Source organism: Lutjanus erythropterus, chromosome 21 (genome assembly GCF_056507025.1).
Source record: "Lutjanus erythropterus isolate fLutEry1 chromosome 21, fLutEry1.hap2, whole genome shotgun sequence".
NCBI lineage: Eukaryota > Metazoa > Chordata > Actinopteri > Lutjaniformes > Lutjanidae > Lutjanus > Lutjanus erythropterus.
Window position 1 is genome coordinate 24,642,645 of NC_139337.1, and position 22,437 is coordinate 24,665,081.

A 22,437-nucleotide genomic window follows, 5' to 3' on the forward strand; every position below is an offset into this window, starting at 1 on the left:
GTCCTCAGTGCCAATAAGAAGTGAACTGCTACTGAATTACTGTTTTAGTAGATCCAAGCAAGGATCCAAAGACGAGTGTGTCTTATCACCACTTGTTTGATTTTGCTTCTTTAGCCTCAGCCATATTGAGCAGCAACTTAACATCAGTCAACCACCCTGTTAGTACACACACACACACACACACACAGAGAGAGAGAGAGAGAGAGAGAGAGAGAGGAGGGCTTAATGAAATGAATATTCAGCCTGCCCACTCTCTCTACATGAGAGATGTGAGGCTGCTGCTGCTGTGCTTCTGAAGTCACGGCTCCCTCTACAGTTTGTACAGTGGAAATTTTCCATCCAGTGCAGGAAAACAATCAAACTGACTGTGTTGAACAGTCGGGAGGACATAACGGGAGACGGGTCGGGAGATTACGCACACATACACACAGGCAGCTTTACTTGTGAGATGTGTGTCTCAGTCGGCAGCGGACACACAAATATCCCCGCACAGATCCAGCAGTGCATTTGCATCTGGATTACTCCTCATCTGGGAGGTTGATTTGACTGTTTCCTGCGGACAAGCCGAATAATGTCTCATTCTTTGAATACTTGAGGAGTGACGACAACTTTCCTCTTTCCGGACTTCGCCGCACTAATCACGGAAGATAAAGCGTGGAGCCCGGAGCGAAAAAGGAGAGTGCGATGCAGAGAGATCAATTTCCAGATCGGGATTTGCAGTTTTAAGCAGCAGGAGCGGGCGGTTTGGGGGTCTCTGCAGCGGGGACACCAAGCAATGTTGTCTGCGGAGATGCGTGGTTCGCTTAGGTTCATGTCCATGGATGTTGCAGCTCGGTCGGGCTGCACACGGTGCCTTTGGGTGGCTGTGATTGGACCGGACACAGACTGGGGCTGACTGATGTTCGTCCGAGAGGAAATGTTTTGGGGAGGAGATCAATATGAGTTACTGGCGCACGCCAAGAGGGGGGGAGATGCCAGTCTGTACGAGCACACGCATTACAGTGAGGACGGAGGAAAACACGCACGCATAAAGATTTTTCCTTTTCTTTTTCTCTTGGATTTAAAGTCAAAACAGACATTAAGGTATATTTAAGGTGTTTTGCTGCCTTTGCAAACTGTTACAGGATTGTCACAAGTGGATATGGATGGTGTTTGTTCTTGCACTAAAGTTTTTCCCCCTCTTTTTGACTATCATGCATGGGACTTTGATAATGCATCATTTGTCGTAAAAAATATTCATTCTTTGGACTCTAAACAATATATTTCTTCTGGACTTTTACTCTGAGATAAAATATGATTTTTTGGGACTCTATCAAGTGTATTTCACCCGGACTCTTACTCTGAAATAACACCTGAAATTAAGGGACATTTAAAAAAAGATATATTTCACGAGGACTTTCACTCTGAATTAAAACTGGAGTTAAAGGACAATGCAACAACATTTCCAAGTAAGAAAACTTGCCTAATTCTGAATTCTTAAATATATTTTTTGGATTCTAACAAATATTTTTCACCTGGACTTTTAGTCTGAAAAAAATACTGAAGTTAAAGGACATTACAACAAGGAAGAAAACTTTGAAATCATAAAATATGCATTTTTGGGACCCCCAAAATTATATTTCACTTGGACCGTTATTCTGAAATAACAACTGAAGTTAAGGAAGAAAACATCCATTATCTAATTTTGAAATCTTAGAAAATATGTTTTTTTTGGACTCTAAAAATATATATTTCCCCTGAACTGTTATTTTGAAAGAGCAACTGAAATTAAGGGACATTAATATATTTCACCTGGACTCTGAAAAAAACAACTGAAGTTAAAGGATATTACAACAACATATCCAAGGAATAAAACAACAGTTGCCTCATTTTTAAATCCAGTGAAATGTATTCACAAATGTCTGGCAACATGGCAGTCAACTGGGTCGTATATTGTGTCTTTTTACTGCCACTGTTCGCAGTGGGGACAGCCTTCTCGGGGGTCTTCAATGCCACAGACAGAGACATTTTCACAGATGATTTGCTGCAGGTCAAGCTCACACAAGACAGAGCGGCCGAGCAGTGGAAACTCCACTCTGCCGATTCCCATCCCAACCTGTATTTTAACCAAGTGGATGTGTTGCACTTGAGGCAAAGGTCCTCTACCACCCACAGTCACATATTCAAAGTCATCCGGGCGGCAGCACTCACCATGTTGTCTAATGTCCCCTTTTACATGCCGCCTGTGAAACATGCAGAGTTTACAAGCAAGTGGAATGAGATTTATGGGAACAACCTGCCTCCCCTGGCTCTCTACTGCCTGTTGTGCCCGGAGGACTCTGCCGCCCTGCAGTTTCTTATCAAATTTATGGACAGGATGGCTGAATACCCAGACTGGAAGGTGACCAGTGCCCCCAACGATGAGGTCCCCATGGCGCACTCTCTCACTGGGTTTGCTACAGCTTATGACTTTATTTACTCTTACCTGGATGAGAAGAGAAAGGATGTTTACCTCAAGAAAATTCGCTCTGAGACAGCAGAGCTGTTTGAGCTCTCAAAGTACAGGGGGTGGGGGAAACAGTACCTCCAAAACCATCAGACCACTAACATATTAGCCGTACTGACTGGTGCTATAGTGGTCGGATCACATGACGACCCGGAGTCGATGATCTGGAAACAAGTGGCAGTGAACTACATGGAGAAAACTATGTTTCTCCTCAATCATGTTGTTGATGGCTCTCTGGATGAGGGGGTGGCCTACGGGAGCTACACAGCCAAGTCCATCATGCAGTATGTCTTCTTAGCTCAGCGCCATTTCAACATCGACAACCTGCAGAATAACTGGCTGCGGGGACACTTCTGGTTTTATTACGCCACCCTGCTGCCCGGGTTTCAGAGATCGGTCGGCATCGCAGACTCCAACTACAACTGGTTTTACGGGCCGGAGAGCCAGCTCGTCTTCCTCGACACATTCGTCATGAGGAATGGGACGGGGAACTGGCTGGCGCAACAAATCAGAAAGCACCGACCCAAGGATGGTCCCATGGGGCAGTCATCTGCGCAGCGCTGGGCTACTCTTCACACAGAATACATCTGGTACAACAACCACCTCACGCCACAACCACCCCAAGATTTTGGCAAAGCGAGGATGCATATTTTCTCAAACTGGGGTGTGGTAACGTATGGAGCTGGGCTACCCAATGGTCAGGGGAATACTTTTGTCTCCTTTAAGTCTGGCAAGCTGGGTGGCCGTGCGGTCTATGACATCGTCCACGACAAGCCGTACTCCTGGGTGGAGGGTTGGAACAGCTTTAACCCCGGCCACGAGCACCCTGATCAAAACTCTTTCACTTTTGCTCCTAATGGACAAGTGTTTGTGTCTGAGGCACTTTATGGTCCAAAGTACAGCTATCTCAACAATGTCCTGGTGTTCAGTCCGTCTCCCACCAGCCAGTGCAACAGCCCGTGGGAGGGTCAGCTGGGGGAGTGTGCCAAGTGGCTGCGCTGGACTGACGAGGGGGTGGGTGACACCAGAGGGGAGGTGATTGTCGCCTCCTCGCACAGGGACACCATGTTCGTGAGTGGGGAGGCGGTGTCAGCTTATTCCCCTGCCATGAGACTAAAGAGCGTCTTCAGAGCTTTAGTTCTGCTCAACTCTCAGACTCTGCTGGTGCTCGACCACGTGGAGAAGTGGGCTGACTCACCCGTCACGTCCCTCAGCGCCTTTTTCCACAATCTTGACATTGACTTTAAGTACGTCCCCTTCAGATTCATGGACAGATATAACGGCGCCATGATGGATGTGTGGGACGCTCATTATAAAATGTTCTGGTTCGACAGCCAGGGTCACAGCCCTGATACCAGGATACAGGAGGCAGAGCAGGCAGCTGAGTTTAAAAAGAGGTGGACTCAGTATGTCAATGTCACTTTTCAGATGACAGGCGCAGTCAGCAGAGTCGCTTACATCTTACATGGGCCATATGTCAAAGTGTCCAACTGTAGATTTATGGATAATAGCAAAAATGGGGTGAGACTTTCTTTAACCATAAATAACACAGAGAAGATAGTCTCCATTGCTACAAACTATAAAGACATAGGAGCCAGGTTGGCTTATTTAGGGTTTGGAGGTCACTGTAAAGTTGAGGACAGATATCAAATCACTCGATACGGCCTTGGGACGCAGCTCATCCCCAAACCAATCAGCAGTGATAATCAGCTCTTTGACTTTGGTTTCACAGTCAACGTGGTCGCAGGGGTCGTTCTCTGTGTGGCCATCGGATTTCTGACCATGCAGAGAAAGTTTTACGTCTGCTTCAGCAGGCTGATGCGTTACGCCCTCCTCTCTGTGCTCATCCTGTGGATCGCAGAGCTGCTGTTTGTGTCTAACAGCTGTGATCAGCTTCTCTGTGGGGTAAAATGGAAAAGTGCGGGTGCCAAAAGCGAAGTAAACAAACAAATCAGACTGTACGAGCAGCACCGGCTCCCCCTGCCCACCGTCGTCATAACAACGCTTCCCGGCTCGGGATCAGAAATCCTCAAACACCTTTTCTACAACAGCTCAGACTTTGTTTACATTAGAGTTCCCACCGAGCACGTGGACATTCCCGAGACCGAGTTTGAGTTTGACTCTCTGGTCGACGCCTGCGAGTGGTCAAGGTCAGATGCCGCGCACGGACGGTTTAAGATTATTCAGGGCTGGCTGCACTCACTGGTCCACAACACTAAGCTACACCTGCAAAATATTCAGCTGGCGGAGGGCAGCAGGGTCAAGCAGGCCCAGAGAGTCGGGCCCTCAAGGGACAGAAAGAAAAGATCCAGGAGGAGAGAGCCGGCATCTGAGCTGAAGGGCAAACTCAGAGCCAGCCTGGACAGAGATGCAGAGTACGTTCGGGAGATGAGACGCCATGTTGCGGAGTACCCAAACGCACGGGTGGTCCTCAACATGCGGAGCGGGAGCTGGGCGCTCAAGCTGCCTTTCATTCAGGAGGCTGTTGGACCGTCCCTCAGGACAATCTACCTGGTGAGAGACCCCAGAGCGTGGATTTATCTCATGGTTTATAACAGCAAACCCAGCCTTTACTCCCTCAAAAACATCCCCCAGCACCTTTCCTTGATATTCAAGGAGGATGCTGTCAGCGATGGGTGTCCAACTGTGGCGCCTGAGTTTAAGATAATCCAGCAGCTGCTCTCCCGCTCAGAGACAAACCCCATCCTGATACTGGCTCATCTGTGGCTGGCTCACACTGCTGCGGTCCTCCGGGTCAGCGAGGGCCTCCCTGAGGAGTCCTACTTCCAAGTGAGGTTCGAGGATGTGGTCATCTACCCGCAGGAGACGGCGGAGAGCATACACACATTCCTGGGGGTGCCCGTCTCACCTGCTGCCCTCAACCAACTTTTATTCACCACCTCCACGAACCTATACAATCTAATGTATGAAGGAGACATTTCACCAGCCAACATCAACATGTGGAGACAGAATATGCCCAGAAAGGACATCAGACTAATAGAGGATGTGTGTGGGAGTGTGATGAAGAGGCTGGGTTACACCAGGTTTGCCAGTTAAAACTCACTGCTGCTGGTCAGCTGACACTGAGCTGTCTTGTTTACTGTCTCATCCAGTTCTGAAAAGTTTTTTTTTTTCCTTTTTTGCACTGACCTTAAATTTTAAAAAGATGTTACAAGTTGAGGAGAACATTTTTTTTTTCTGTTAGTCGTGTTTGTTTGGATGATGTAAGGTGTTGTACAGACTACAGCAACAGATGTTTGTGAGGGAGGAATATTTTACATTAAAATAGGCAGAAGGGAGCTCATCTCCAGCAGCCCTTCACACTTACTTGTAGCACTCTTTTAATGAATGAGACTTTTTAGACCTTTGCTGTCTTACATGCAGAGGAACGCCACTGAGTTTCAGCAAAAATTTTATGTTTTTGCAGCATCCTACAGAGAAGATTATTTACTGTAAGTCAGTGATACTCAACTTGCAGCTCGTGGGCCAAATCTGGCCCCTGATGGGGTCTTGTTCACATTGAAAATACACTGAGTCACACTGTTTTTCCTAAGAAGGAGGGACAGCTATGGCAGTTATGTATGATGGGATAAATGAGGCTGTTAGTGACAGCGAGGGCTGATCTTTGAGTGACAGCACTTTCAGGCTCTGCAAAGAGCAGGAGGATCAGACAGTGAGCTCTGCAGGGGAAGACAACTATCGGCTGAAGAGGAGCAAAAGTTACAAAGAAAAGAGCTTCAATCTGTCTCTGCAGGAGCAGTTTCTTATTTATGTTTATGCAACATTTCAACATTTGAATGATTGCGTGATGATGGAAGGTGTTCCAGCTGTGTTTACTGTTTCAGATGTTACCAAACAACTAAAACGCAGTTGCAGTTATTAACCCACTAGGTAACATACCCATTTTTGGCCTTCTACACTCCCATAATACATCCTCAATTATGGTGAAATACTTTAAAAAAGAAGCAGGGCCCGAGGGCTAATAGCAGCGTTTTAATTTGTCACATGACTCTCTGGAGGTGTTTTTTTTTCTGCAGCCTTACAAACTGGTTCAGCTCCATCATCTCTCTTCACAAAAATGATCTGAAAACATCTTTCCCTGTCATTTCAGAATCAAGAAAAAATGATTCACATTATTAATAGATGACTAAAGTTTATTTTTTACACAAATGATCAAACACTGAGATGTGAGTCACTCTCTTGATTTGAGGAGGGTTATGATAGATTGGTTTGATAGATTATTGATGTGAAGTTTGCTGAACTTTGCTGACACTCTTCAGCACTTTCATTCCTATAGGCTGTTCCACAGTGGCTCAGGGTTGTTTGAGGGTAACTTCCAGACAAAGGAACTTATGAAAAGATTTTTAATCTTTTTCAGTTGCAAATGGCATAAATTTTACACTGGTGAGGCGACTGAATGTTTTTGAATTAGTATTATAATAAGTTTTATTCAAATTTTAAACAATAACTCGCTTTAAGGAAATGCACCCTCAAAAGTTCCTTAAAAAATTATCCCTTGAAAATTTCTTTATATTATGTTTACTACATTATAATGCATAATGCATGAAGGATTAAATGTAGTGAAATATTTCATTTATCTGTCAGTCCTTGCACCAAGTTAATAACTCACAGTTAACACGTTGATTTGAAAAAGAATTTCAAAGAAACATTCATGGGGCTTTTAATGTTTGTTCATTTTATCAGATGTTCTAATGCATGTTTGTTTGTTAAAGGTGGGGTAAGCGATTCTGGAGAAACATTTGATTATTGAGTCTCATTATCGACTGCGTTTACATCATAATCAGAATAAAATCAAAATGAGATTACACATGCCTCATGTAAACAACTCAATTGGAAGAGACTGATCCAGTCTTTTATATCTGATTGATAATCTGATCAAAGGGAAAATAATAAGAAGGTAAATGCTTAATCTGATTATTTTTCTGTTAAGAATACATATATATTTCTTTTTTACGATGTAGGTCTATCTTGAAAATTACTGAGCAGGAACACTCCTTCTTCTTCTTCTTTGTTTACTGATGGTTGGTAAACCGGAGCCACTTCTTGTTTTTCTGTTATATTTCTGGCAGATTAGAAGCTTCACAGAGGGTGGAACCACTTTGTACATGTCAAAAAAAGTTCTGTTCTGATTAATGCTTTAGGGCATGTAAATACACAGTCGAAAAAGAAAAAAGTTAGTTTTTAGCCCAACTCGTTTTTTTTTTTGCCAACTTATAGACTTAGTTGACATAATTTACTCTTCTTCTTTAGACAAGCTTGAATCTTTGAGTTTTAAAAACTCAATATAAGTATTTCAAAAATCAGCCACAGTAAGCTGTGAGCCTTACTTGTCCATATTTTAAATAGTTTTAAATGAAAATATTAACCATTATTCATTTTCACTTCAATTAGACTACTGAGTAGTTCTTGAAATACAAATTTTGGGAGGTTCTAAAATTCAAAGATTCAAGTAAATTATCTCAGCAAAACATTATTAGTTATAAAAACGTGAGTTTGAGTTGGGCACAAAACTCAAAAGTCTATTGCAGAACTCTTTCGCTTTTACGGTGCATTTTTAATCAGATCACTTTATTTAGCTTCCATGTAAAAGTTGCATCTAGAATGAGACATTGTCCACAAAACCATAGCCACTGTTTTGTTAAGTGGCTTGGATGAGACTCAACAATCCACTGTCTTTCTCCAGAATCTCTTAGCCCTCCTTTAACTGGCCCCTGGCGTCCTGTCGTTTTGCAAAAGTGGCCCCCTGGGCAAAGCAAGTTGAGTATCTCTCATCAGAGATGAAAAATGTTGTTTTTTTCTTGTTTTTGTCTTTTTTTCTCCATCTCTAATCTGTGATGTCTGAGAGATGTTTGTGCAAAATCCGTATCTGTTATCACTGGCATTATTATTTGGGGGAGTGGATCAAGGGATATTTACATGGTGTGGTACAGTTTTGAAGCTCATTAGGACTTTATTGACAGTCTTCTAATTTGTAGCTGTGGGAGAGGATTTTTCAAGGACTAATTTGAGCTGTCATGAATTTAATATCCAGACTTTGTGTGCCGTTTCCCTTTAAAACAAACAAAAAAAAACATGCTGCATTGTATAGACTCTTTTGCAAAGCAGAGAAAAAAGATGCTTTATTGCTCTAATATAGACATATGAATGATGTGGATTGTATTTTCATTACATCAGTGGGGAGACTTTATTTGAAGCTCAAAGATGTCATGACGGTTTGGTGGCTTAGCACTTTCACAGGGACTCCTTTGATTGTATGTGGGATTTTAGTGCACTTTCCAAGGCTAAACTTGACTGTATGTACTCGATTAGCTTGGAAATATAAAACCTCTGAAGATGTATAAACCTCTGAAGATATTATGTCTAGAAGAAAGAAAGTTAGAAGTATTTATGGTTCCAAAGACACATATCCCAAAGGATCAGGGATGAATATGATTATTATAACTCCCTTTGGCATTTATTGAATTAGATCAGAGGGAAGTGCTTAATAGGGATCAAACTGGAAAAAAAAAACCTGTCAGCCTTGACACATTTCTAGTCAAAGCAATTTCCAAAGCATCCCCCTCAGCTACTCACATTAATCTGCAGAATGCCATAACTGAGTCTCACCCTGTGTTTTATTATGGCTGTGCTATCTTCACTACGAAGGCACAAGTTTCCATTTGCTGTCGTGGTCAATCAGATATCCAATGATCTTTTTTTGGGCCTTTGTGTTGAAAGAGTTCAGCGAGCCGTGGACTGAACAGGGCATGAATATTAAGTATAGCTCAAGAAAAAGAAAAAAAAAAGAAAGAAAAAAAAAGTCAGAGACCATTTCTACTCTGTGATGTTCTGCTCTTTGGCCTGGGCAAAAATGTACGCTCCTCGGTAACCTTTGATGCTGTCTTGCTTCGACATTTCTGTACTGTAAATGGATCTCATGTAACATGCAGATGGTTCACTCAATTATAGGCTTTTCTATTGCATCTGTACACAAAAACACGTACCGTGTGCCCATTTGGAAATATCCATCTTTTCCTCAGCTAGAAACAGTACTGTTTGTTTTCTTCTCTATGAACACTGAAACCCTTGACTGCCTGGAAAACCCGTTTGATGTTCGTGGTCTTTGAATGTGTAGACTTGGCAGACATGCTTTCACTTTGGTGTTGCAATCCTGTTACCAACTCTGTTTTGTATTTGCTCGTGGGGATATGGTTCCTTGCTTCTGTGGCCTTGAATTACAATCATTTTCTTTATAAGGGTTTTCTGTGGGCTCTGGAGCAGGCGGTGGAGATAATGTAAAGAAAATAATAAATTCATAAATATATCGGCAAACAGTCTTTGTTGTGATGCTGTGAATCACCTGCTGCCATGATGACTGAATGTACAAGATGATTACACTTTTACAAGTAAAGGTTCTACTTGGAACCCTTTCAGAGAGTTCTAACTAAACCCAACATAAAGAGTTACACGTAAATTATCTGTCAAAGGTCTCACCCAGAACCCTCTAAATCCTTCTATGGCATTATGGTTCCACCCTGAAGCCTCTCTAGGTGTTCTATCCAGAATCTTTACACCTTCAAAAGGTGCTAACAAGAATTCACCTGAGAACCTTTTTTATAATCCAAAGATTTTATCTAGGACACACAAGAGGTTCCACGTAGAACCTTTTTGTACTCAAGTGGTTTTGCCTAGAACTCACTGAGGGGGTTCTAACAAGAACCTTTTTGCATTGCATGGATTACAGGGTTCTACTGAGAATTTTTTTTGCGTTTTTTATATTCCAAGGGTTTTTATCTAGAACAGTTTTACTGAGAGCCATTTTATATTTGGATGGTTTTATTTGCAAAACATTTAGGGGTTCTCCCAAGAACTCCCTTTATATATTATAATGTTTTTTTTATCTATAACACACCAAGAGGGTTCTACCAAGGACCTTTTCATATTGCAGTAGTTTTTAACTAGAACCTGCCCAGGGGTTGTAGTTAGAAAAAAGGGGTTCTTCTTTTTAAAATTTCAGTGCTTTTATCTAGAACCGCTTGGGTCCATTCTGCTGAGAACCTTTTTTTTATATACCAAGAGTTTTATCTAGAATAAATCCAGGAGGTTCTACTGAGAACCCTTTTATTTTCCAAGGGTTTCATCCAGGACTGATCCAGGGGGTTCTACCAAGCACCCTTGACAAAAGAGTTCTTCAAGGAATTCAACAATCCTTGGAGAAATCTCATTTTTCCAGAAAGGGGTTCCTTGGATGAAAAGGGTTCTTAATTGACCTTCAGACACCCTTTCTTCAAAGTAAAGGTGCTTCAGAAGCAAATGCCTCTGGTTAGAGCCTCAGCCCTTCAGGAAGAACCCTTGTGGAACCCTTCTTTCTTAGAGTGTAAATGACGGTAGCTGCAGATATTGTTATTATCGCCGTGTTAAACAACTGTTAACTATCACTACCAAAGACAGAACATTAATCTTAATTTAAACACAGTCTCACTGTGGTTGCTGCTATAACCCACCAGCAAAACGTCTACTTATGCAGATGCGTCTGCACAGAATTATGCAGCAGCGAAATCTCCATTTTATTAGACATGGATGACAGGAGCCTAATTGCTTATATGGGTGACGTGCATGACAAGGAGGAGCCAACAATTAAAAACATGTCAGGAAATTCTTAAGTCATGCTCTGACTGATGGGACCTCGGGCTTTGGAAGGCGCACATGTCTCAGAACGGTCTCAATGAGTCAGTCATTTCATTAGTCATTTGTTCTTGATCCCTCCTGTAACACTCTTAATGCTTGGCAGGGTCCTCCATGTGTAATCCTTCCATGCAGAGGCACATTATTCACTGAAAAAAAAAAAAAAAAAACTCAGGCAGGCAAATGCTGTTGGAAGGGAGGGAGGTTTTCTACAAGTCCGGACCTGCACTCGTTGGTTGTTAAGTAGCCTGTTTTGATTCACGCTGGATCCAGTGGAAATATTGGTGCATAGATAATCTCAATATCAATACTCAGCTTGACTGTAATTATTCAGATTTTGTAAAGAAGTGTGTCAAGGTAGCTGGTAAATTCAGTTTCATGCATTAATGCACTTACTTTTACAGCTACTATTATTAAACTGTACAACAGCACTCTCTCATACAATACTCTGCCTTAAAACAGGTCAGTGTTTGTTGGTTGTAACTAATTACTTTATTCATGGTTAGTTAACTGTTTATGATGCTTTATAGATCATTTATAAGGTATTACTGAAATCGTATGGGCTGCCAGGTTGTGACAATTTCTAAGGATGTTAATTATCATCATGCAGCAGGCAGTGGTGGAAAGTCTCCATTCCTGTATTTCCATTTTATGTTACTTTATAAAGACCACTACATTTCAGAAGGAAATTATTTTCTCATCTGCTGCAATTATTTAATTGTAGTTATTCAGATTAAAGGGACAGTTCAACCCAAAGTCAAAAATACACATTGTTCCTCTTACCTGCAGAGCTACAGTATTAATCCATCTGGATTGCTTTGACTTGAGTTGCAGAGTTTTGGAAATATCAGCTGCAGAGATGTCTAGCTCCTCTCAAATGTAATGGAACTAGATGGCACTGCTCTTGTGGTGCTCAACGTGCCAAAAAAGAAAATAACATCTAAAACACAACAGCAATATCTCTTTCCAGAAATCATGGCCCTGTTACTCAAGATAATCCCCAGACCTTTTTTGTGAGCAGTTTCAAGTAACTATTTTCCGCACACACCGACTGGAAAAATAGCACTAAAGATTAAAGGCAAAATATGTAGTTTTGATTCTGTCTCTTTAATAATTTACCAGTGGTTTCTTGATCAGTTATAAGCCATTTTAAATCATATCTGGGTTGCCAGGTTGTGAAAATTTATCTTCATGGAGCAGGCAGGCGTAGAAAAAGTTTCTATTCTGCTTGAGTATTTCCGTTAAATGTTACTTTATACTTAATACATATTAATATTGCCCCGTTAACAACCCACCCGTGGCTCTCCTGTATAACACACGACTTTCCTCTGTTCATGAGGCAAAGAGCTTATTCTTTATTTGCACTGCGTGTGACCACATCTCGTGGAAAATCTCACTTTATTAATTCAGGCAGTAGACAGCTGCGGTAACACAATGAGATTAGGGTTTTATATTAAAATAACATGTGATCAGTTATAAAATGCACCACAGTGTCTATTTGTGGCCCCGTGTCGTGTTTCAGGCGTCTCTCAGGTGTCTTTAGTTCTATTTAAATGCCTGTTTGAGACACAAACTATCCAAATTTTCACAAAAATACAGAGAGGTTGTATATAAAGTAGTAAAGATGCTCCACCTTGCAGCTAAAACAGTAAAATGCCATTTAAGCACAGATGCATCAGGTTTTTATCATTTAATATCTAATAAAATCCCTCACAGGGTTTATTATAGGTACTCTATACATCCTGCTGATAACACTTTTTCTTAGGATTTTAAATGCAGGAATTTTACGTGTAATGGAGTTTTTTTTTACCTTGTTGTACTGTTATACATCCTCCACTACTGTCAGCAGAAGACTTGATTTGTGTTTTTAGCTGCAGGGTATCTGCACCACAGCCTAATTATCAATATTTATTAACATCTTCAACTGGAGATTTGATGGATTATCATAAACCGCGCTGTCAATAACTTATTAACATTTACATATGGAAATGAGTAATTAAATATAGATTAATAACTTTAGATAATTAGCATTTATCAATAATTTTATTAGCATGTTGAAGTGCAGATTCTATTTATTTATTTTTGTAAATAGATTAGTTAATAAATTGATTGTAGTCCAGATGTCCTGCAGCTACGAAGGCAAAGCAAGTGATCTGATCACAACCAGCAACACCCCCAGAAATGATCTCATCAATGTCTTTTAATTGATCCATGAGGAATTAGTAAATGGTTTGTCAACCATTTTTGGAGAAACTGTTTACAATTTATAATCCCTTTATAACCTAAAATCTAAAAATAACAATTTCATTTAGTGCTAATGACCAAAATGAATGAAATGCTGAGATATAGGCTAACTGTAATTGTTTTTTATTAAAAAAAGTTCTTATGTGCCCTAAAATCAAGGCCACACGACCCTCCATCAAACTTTGGTGACCCCTAGTGGGGGTCAGGGCCCATATTTAATGTCACTAATGGTAACTGCATTATTTATTTCAGAGAAGTAATTAGTTACATGTCTAGTGCAGCCAAAAGAAGTGGAAATACAGCACTTTACTTGGGATAATGTGCAATGGTCAAATCAAGTCAACTTTATTTATAGCACATTTCATACGACAAGCGTAAACTCATCGTGCTTCACGATACATCATACATAATCATACATGGTCGGGTCATTACTGCAAAAAAAATACCTCCAGGGTGATTCACAGAGGGGCTTGACCCACCCTGACAGTCTCATCCCTAACATACGTTATAAGCTAAGACTGAGAACAGCATTTGGGTTGTTAGCTTATGAAAAAAAAAAACTCTCTGATGTTTATTAGAAAGTAAGAAAACCATGACCATGTATCATTGACTTTTGACACGTCTAACTGCAGACTTGTTGGCTTATTAGAGTGAGAAACACATTATTTATTCATGACTTGCCTATTACAGACTCACCAACGAGGGAGATTTTTCACAACCAACCCAAAAGGTGCTCACATGAATGTCTTATAGCATCAGTAAATGAGTTAACCATTAATTAAGCCATTATTTAAAACCCTGTATAAGAAAATATTACTGATTTTATACTATATATATATATTTAGACGGAACATGACAACATTTTATCACTGGATGGCAGAAGACATTTGCCTCCTCCTACAGAGCTAATGAGGCTAGTTTCTACAGAGATGAAATTTATCTTAGAAATAGGATAAAAAGCTAAAGCTATATGTCGGAGCGGGTTTCCCATCTGAAAATAACACTGCGAACGCCGGCTGCACAGACAGACAAATATGCTTTATGAAAACCTTTTGATGTCTGATCACAAGAGGCAGATTTGCAGAACTAATTTAAGCTCTAAGGTTGCCTCGTAGATTATCTTTGATGTTTGATAACCAATACATAATCATTGCATGAAATAAGGTTTTATAGAGAAAATGATGAAAAGCTGTATTATAATCTAATTCCATGCGGCAGCAGCTTTGGGTAAGTGATCAAGTGGCTTTCTCAGACTATTAAGTACATGGAGGTTATCCGGATAGAAAAGGGGACTCAATTTCAGCTGAGTAGTCATACCCTTCCCTGTTCCACCTTTATCTTTCGCCACTGGTGAGTCCAAGTCCCAGGAGAGGCTCTCCCTCGCCGGCAGCCATCGCTCCTGCCACTGCTCATTAATTAACCTTTGCTGCAGCCGCCATCAGTCAGAGAGCAGCCTGATATTCTGGAGAGGAGTAATCATCGATACTGTAGGAGGCTATTGTGCTGGAGAATTAGCCTGCTGATGGAGAGAAACACCATCATTGTTAAAGAGTTCTAAAACTTGGATTATCAATTCAGTGTGCATGGCTTGATGACTGTCCTTCAGATGACAGACAGTGGTGGACTCAGGCTGTCTGGGGGGCAGGGGAGGGAAAAAATAAGGGACCCAGCAGTATGCAGTGGAGGCACCAGCATGCTGAAAGTCGAGATTTGTTCACTGGAAGGGTACTTGAGAGGGTTCTTTATTATATTTTGTCCACTGAAGCTGCACCCTAATGGGCCCTTTATGATGTTTGGCCACTCAAAGGGCACTCTTGAGGGCACTTTACTAAGTTTTGTCCAATGAGAGGGAACCCTCGAGGGCACTTTACCATGTTTTGTCCACTAGATGGGCATCCTAGAGGGCACTTAATTGTGTTTTATCCACTAGAATAGGACTCTAGAGGACATTTTATCATGTTTGGCCACTCAAAGGGCGCTCTTGAGGGCACTTAATTGCATTTTGTCCCCTGGAAAAGCACGTTAGAGGGCACTTTACCATGTTCTGTCCACTGGAAAAAGGCACTCTAGAGGCACTTTATTCAGTTTTGTCCACTGAGAGGGGACCTTTGAGGGCATACCATTTTTCATAGACTAGAAGGGCACTCTAGAGGACACGTTTCATCCATTGGAAGGGCACTCTATAGGACACTTTGCCATGTTTCCTCCACTGGAAGGGCACCCTAAAGGGCACTTTACCATGTTTTGCCCATTGATGGCACTCTAGAGGGCACTTAACCATGTTATAGCCACTGTGAGGACACTCTAGAGGGCACTTTATCATGTCAAGAGACCTCCTCCGGATGCACCAGTGATGAGAGAGGAGAGGCTCACAATGTAGTCAGACTTCACTGTCAAGGTGTAAGCAGCTGGCGATGCCACTCTCCCACATTTAGTCATTTTCACTTCGGTAAACAACGCCTGTGAGGTCCTCGGATCCCACTGTTCAAAATTACCTGCTGATGACACTGCTGTGTTTGGATATGGAGAAGCACACATCCCAGGAATGGCTATTAATAAGAGTTGACTTGCAAGGAAATATGGCGCATTGTCAATTTGCAGCTGCTGGCAAGTCATTTCTGTAGTGAAAATGGGATCTTCCGTGCCAATAAAGCACAGCGGCAACTGCTAATGAAGCCCAGTCTGGTCTTATGGAGCTGGGAAATCAGACCAGATGAGGCATTTTTGAAATTCACTTCAGGCAAATCTCAATACTGAGGCAGGCTCACAGCAGAAAACACTCCTTAAGGCTTTACACAGTCCTTATTGCCAATTTCTTCTTTTTTCAGTTTGACAGAATATGTAACCACCAGCTGAATGAGATAATTCCACATTAAATGCAGAGCTAGACGATTAATAGAAGTTTTGTGTTCTCAGAGGATTTGTGTTTAGGACTTCAAGGTCCAATTTCTTACATTTGTTTATTTGCAAACATCATTTTGGTGCAGTTTACTTTATTCCCAAAAGCTTGGACCGTCTCAAAGTCAAATAAAAGTCTGTGGAAATTGAATTTCTCTGCTCAGCAACCTGATGTGACATTAGGACTTTGCTTTGAGAAGTTTACGACTTTTTGACTTTGAAAGTGAGACCCATCAGTCCAAACCAATATCCTGTCAGCTTAACCTGTCTCTGTAGACATTTTACACATCATAAGCGAAGACTGAGAACAGAATTTGGGTTGCAAGGTTCTGAAAAAAAACCTCTGATGGTTATTAGAAAGCAAGAAAATCATGACACATGACACAGCTATACACATTATCTGTAATGTGAGAAAAATAATATGCAAAAAGTACAATTACCACCTCATGTTTGCATGGATGAAATTCCCTCCAATCATTCTTAAGATATCACGTTCACCAGAATGACACAGCCATGAGGTCACAGTGACTTTGACCTTTGACCACCAAAATCTAATCAGTTTATGCTTGAGTTCAAGTGGACATTTGTACCAAATTTAACAAGTTCTAGGCATTCTTGAGATACCATGTTCACAGCAATGGGATGGACTGACTATCTAAAACATGATGCCTCTGGTTACTTCTATCACTGGCGTGGAGGCATGAAAATCAGGTTCCTCTGCTCCTCCTAGGGCTCCTAATGGCATTTGCAAGCATGGTGCCTGAATGAAAACAACCAATCAGAGCCAAGCTTCCAACCCAAAACAGCAATAACTGACCACCTGGAAATGAGACTCAACAGTCAGTCCAACCCAAAGCCACTGTGGGTTGGACCGGCTTTCTGTTTGTTTATTTGCGAACATCATTTTGGTGCAGTTTACTTTATTCCCAAAAGCTTAGCGTTCCTCGGACCGCTCCTCTGTGTGAAAGTCAAATGAAAGTCTGAGGAAATTGAATTCTCCCAGCTCAGCAGCCCGATGTGACGTTCTGACTGAGGACTTTGCTTTGAGAAGTTTCTGACTTTTTGACTTTGAAAGTGAGACCCTTCAGTATAAACCAATATCCTGTCAGCTTAACCTGTCTCTCTTGACATTTTGGTTAATCCCCTCTGTTGTTCTGTATATCACAGACAGTTTGCAGCAGGGCAGGCAGACGGAGCTCTCTCTGGCTCTTGGAAATTGAGCCACTGTAGTATGACTCTGTGCTCTGTTTCTCCTATTTCAACCGCTGTGGTTTGCTTGCTGTGCAAAAATGAGCAGAATGATGTGTAAGCTGGAAAAAGAGATAAAAAGAAAAGAAAAACACAAAATCGACTAAATGATTTAGCTGTTGTCTTCGCTAACGTGAGTTTACCAATTCTGTTATGGAAAGGGTTAGCCACTGTTGTGATTTAATGAGCTGTTTCTGCCTATTAAAGCAAAGGGTGGCCGCGCTGCAGCGTTTGAGGTCTGGTGTTATTCTGAGGTGTAGGATTGAATCCAGCTGGCTGGCCGGCAGACAGACGGGGGAGAGGCCCTTTTCCTGGATGACACACTCAGTAGTCCTTCATTACTGGGACCCAGAAACCATAACCCGCCTGTCAAAGTGCTGCCGCAGCCACCGCTCTCCTGAACCATGTCTAGGCAGGGCATGTCTGCCGGGGGGATCGTTTTCATGTTTTATGTTACACACAATGGGACTGATAAGGAAGGAGATGAATATATATCAGAGTTTTTGTGGGGGCGTCCCATTCCGGCCTAATTACATCAAGCATGAGTCATTGATCTCTAATTAGTGGAATTTATGTCCTGAGGAGGAGCGACGGTCGCTATGACATTGGTCACAGTGTGCCTTGGAAATTACAGTAGAGCAACAGATTGATGTTCAGTCTTTAGAAATGAAAGAAATAATGCAGGATTTCCTCTCGCCGTCCTCACTTACATATTCTCATCTCTTGGGCTTTTGATGCAGCATGAATAGAAAGCTGCTTCTGACCAGTGTTGGAAAAGTTCCTTTTGAAATGTAGTAGAGCCTGACCAGTATGGGATTTTTGAAGCTGATGCACATACCGATTTCAGTTGGGGAAAAATTCACAGATTACCGACATGGCAGCTGATTTTTTTTTAGACTTTTTCTGCGTGGATTGTGCACCAGTATGACTATATCATAAGGCAGTCTTCCAAAACAAATAACTTTATTAAGGAATATTTAAGTTAAATATTCTGAAGTGTGCTAAATAATTTACATGTCAACCAATTCTGTTCTTTACAGCTCAAACATCAAACCAAGAGACTGGGGCTGAATGCAAAGGCCAATATAGCCTAACAAGTCTGTACAACGTGTAATTTCTTTTGCAATGGACTGCAATGAAAACAAAAGAACTCAAAAGAAATTTAAGTACATGAAAGTAAACAGAAACCAACCTATGCAGCCTTTTAGCTGCTAACATCTAACAATGAACTGGACAGAGGCGTACGGTAATGATGTTACAGCTGCGGATATGAAAACAGTGAAACGCAACCTCATACAACTTACAATACATCATGTTTCAGCATGCAACTAATGAACCAGTAAACCAGGTCAATGCCTGCTTACATACAAACTATAACAGTGCATGGCTTTTCAAATCACATAGACTCAGCCAGCCAATTCTAGTTTACTCCAACGTAGTCATTATAATTCTGGAGAAGAAGCTTTTCAAAACGAGACTGCCAAGGCTAAAAACTCTCCACAGGAGTATTGACTCAAAGACAGATTTTCTTGATCATGGACAATTTGCTCAAACTTCCATCTTGACTCCTGACTTGAGATAATCCGTGATTTCAGAGTCCACCAACTCTGGGACAGCTTAAGACCCCCTGGGAGTCTTTTGGATTACTTTTTAAAAAACAGAACCAAATAACTGAGTACTTAGATTTCAAAACTAACACAATAGCCACACAAAAGTAATCTTAGTACTCACGTGACCTCCAACACAGAATGTTAGAGCCCTCTGATTTCTTAGGGAAAATAGTGCTGAATTTGCGGCACTGAAATGCGTTCTTATCTGATGGCATGGCCACTTGCCATGATGTGGGCAGCTGGTAGCAGACATGGCAGACTCAGATTGCCAAGAGCAATGGACATCGACCTTATTGGCAGATGAGAAACAAGGCAGTGCAAACAAGACAACCAATCAAAAACAACACTCAACCTTTTGATTTGAGTGCATATTGCCTAGTGAATGGCGCCTGTCTAGACGTACAGACAACGCCTTGTTAGCCGTCCTACCCTTGACTGTGTACCCAGATTTGTCCCAACAACTTTGTTGACCCTCGTTGTCCTGTGTGACAAAAAGATGCAGAGCAACAGAATGAATGTTCTATGACAATCTTTTCCATAAATCTTGTGCTCTTTTTGGAGGTAACCTCTTTGTAATCACAAACATTTTGACTAGGACCTGTTATTTATATATTTGCATATTTCTTCTCAGCAACTGAAATGAATTACAGTCATATTTACTGGACTAGAGGCTCAACTTTTCAGCAGAGATCATAACAACAAATCTCAGGCCAGACCTTGTCTTGTGTCACAGAAGACACTGCACATTGTGGAACTAACTGCGCCTTGGGAAGCTGCAGTGGAGGAAGCATGTGGGCAGAGAAAGCAGTACATATAACAGATGAGGCAGAACTGTGAGGCTGGAGAGCATGAGTATTACCAATGGGGGAAGGCTGCAGAGGTTTTGTGGTGAAAGAGATGGGAGTTTGAGAGCAAGCTACAAGATCACTGTCGGAGGCAGTCGAGTCTAGAAGCAACTGGCTTTGGCTGAAGGGGTAGAACCCAACCTGAGCTGCCTGAGCCCTCTGGAGGTGTCGTGGGCTGATCAACGAAACACCAACGAAGGAGGACGTCTACCCAATGACCCCAATCAAGTGATTATTCCTCCACCACTCAAGAAATCAAGGAGGTGCTGATTATTGAAGGGGATATTTACAACAAATCCTATAAGCTCAAGTAAAATTTTGTAATTAAATTACATGTTACTAGTTACTCCCCAACACTGCTTTCATCAACTGGAGACCTGACAGGGTGAGGGATTCTTGCACCATGAACCTCATAGATAAGCCGTAAGCAGATGTTATATCATCCTCTATAACTGTCCCACCCAGAGAGGCTACACCACTGGAATCTGTCCAAGAACGCAAACCTAAAGTCTTTTTTTTTTCCCAATTCCCTCATGGTAACTTTCCATGTTCTTCTTCAAAAAAGAAAGTTCACTTCTAAGTCAGCCTTACACAACATTTCCCTGAGATCACACTGTTGTCTCTGTGCAGCTTCCGACAACACTGTTTTATTTTTAAAAGAGACATCTTGACACTGACAGGCGGCAGGAGAGGAGGGACATTCGTCACTCTTCTCTTATCCCCCGCGATTTTTAGCTGCAGAGGAAGCCAGATGGTCAGATTCTCTGCTCATATGGTTGCGTCCCTTAGAGATCACCATTCTTGGCCCGCTTGGCAAAAAAAACTAAGAGTGAGGAGATGCTAAGAAATGATGAGAATTGAACAAGGCCACTCTGAGGAACAGTTTTAGTGGGAATAAAACTCCTTTGCACATTGATTCATAGTAAAATATACTAAAATGCTGATGTAAGAAACCAGGCTTAATAGAGAAAAGTAAAAGAACCATCACCTTATAAGAGGTAAAAGGTGTCATCTTTACTGGTACAGAGGGATGATGATTTGTAGGGTAATATCTGCTGTTAAATTGTCCTTGGACACCTGACATGACCAGAAGGGTACAGGATGTACTGCAAAAGAGCCACAAGTTTCATCTATTTCAGTCTGTAAATGATGCCTAATGATGCCTTGTAGCAGGAGAAAGGACTGTTTGTCCACCAGCACCACAGCTGGATAAACCTGCCTGGGGGCAAGAATGAGCTGCTGGGCCCCCATTAGATCCAGATTATACACAAATTAATATATATTATTCATATGTGTACAGAATCAGTATCAATATAACAACTAAGTCTGTAGAGCCGCAACTGATGATTATTGTCACTGTTGATTAATCTGTTGATTATTTTTTTGATTAATGGATTAGTAGTTTGGTTTATGAAATGTCAGAAAATGGTGATCAGTGTCTCCCAAAGCCCAAGATGTCGTCCCCAAATGTCTTATTTTAGCCCACAACCCAAAGATATTCAGGTCCAGCCAATAAGACATTGCAAATCTAAAATTGTGACAAAACTGCGCCTCAGGATCAGGATATCTGATGGTATTTATGTGCTTTAGACGTGCAAATGAACAAACAAAATGACGATTAATCATCACACAGTGAACCTGGGGAGGTTGCTCGCTTTGCCTGGTTGGTTGGACACCACTTCCTGCCATCTTTCTTCATATGTTTCAGTTTACAGTACATCTCTATTGTAATGTGTCCCCAATGACCCTATAATAAAGTCTTGTAAGGTCTAATAAAGGGTCTAATACCGTAAGGAACGGAATATTTCTAGTTTTCATCTTACTTACTTACTTAGTACTTATGTACTGTAAAATAAAGTGTACCCCATAAAAGAATCACACATAGGATGGCACTCTTTCTACCGTAGTACACTCAATTTACAAAGTTAGAATTAATTTCCCATTCTCCCCATTCCATTTGACTACTACGTTGATATATGTTTATGTTCCTTCGAAAGACCATTGAAAGTATCCTTATTCACAATGGTGAGATATAAAAGCAATGCTTGCAAGCTAATAATAAAAACAACAATGAATGGAAACTAAAAGTACAGGATAATAAACAGGCTATGGCACTAATGATAAGAATGTTTACAATCAATTAAAACAAGATCTGTCTTTGAACAGCCATAGTGGTGGCAGAGAGTCCTAGTTTCATCCTTTTGCAGATTATTCCATGTATAAAGTGCACTGAAAGAGAATGACATTTTTCTGATGAACAGAATTTGGAGCATTGAACTATTCTGTTAGTGAGTACCAGGGTTATGTGAGTTCAGAGTTAAAAGGGATGAAATAGGGTGGAAGCACCTGTATTAAATATTTATAGATGAATAAAAACCAATGCTGGTCCACCACAGTGCAGTTTTTTATGACTGGATTAGTG

General features: G+C 41.4%; 1 protein-coding gene across 1 annotated transcript; it reads left to right on the top strand.

The window, feature by feature from the left end:
• The first annotated feature begins 499 nt into the window (after positions 1-499).
• On the top strand, positions 500-6,224 carry dselb (dermatan sulfate epimerase like b). The gene has a single exon (XM_084747767.1). It carries the CDS (start codon positions 1,886-1,888, stop codon positions 5,540-5,542), a length of 3,657 nt encoding a protein of 1,218 aa, XP_084603893.1. The 5' UTR covers positions 500-1,885; the 3' UTR covers positions 5,543-6,224.
• Positions 6,225-22,437: the final 16,213 nt, after the last annotated feature.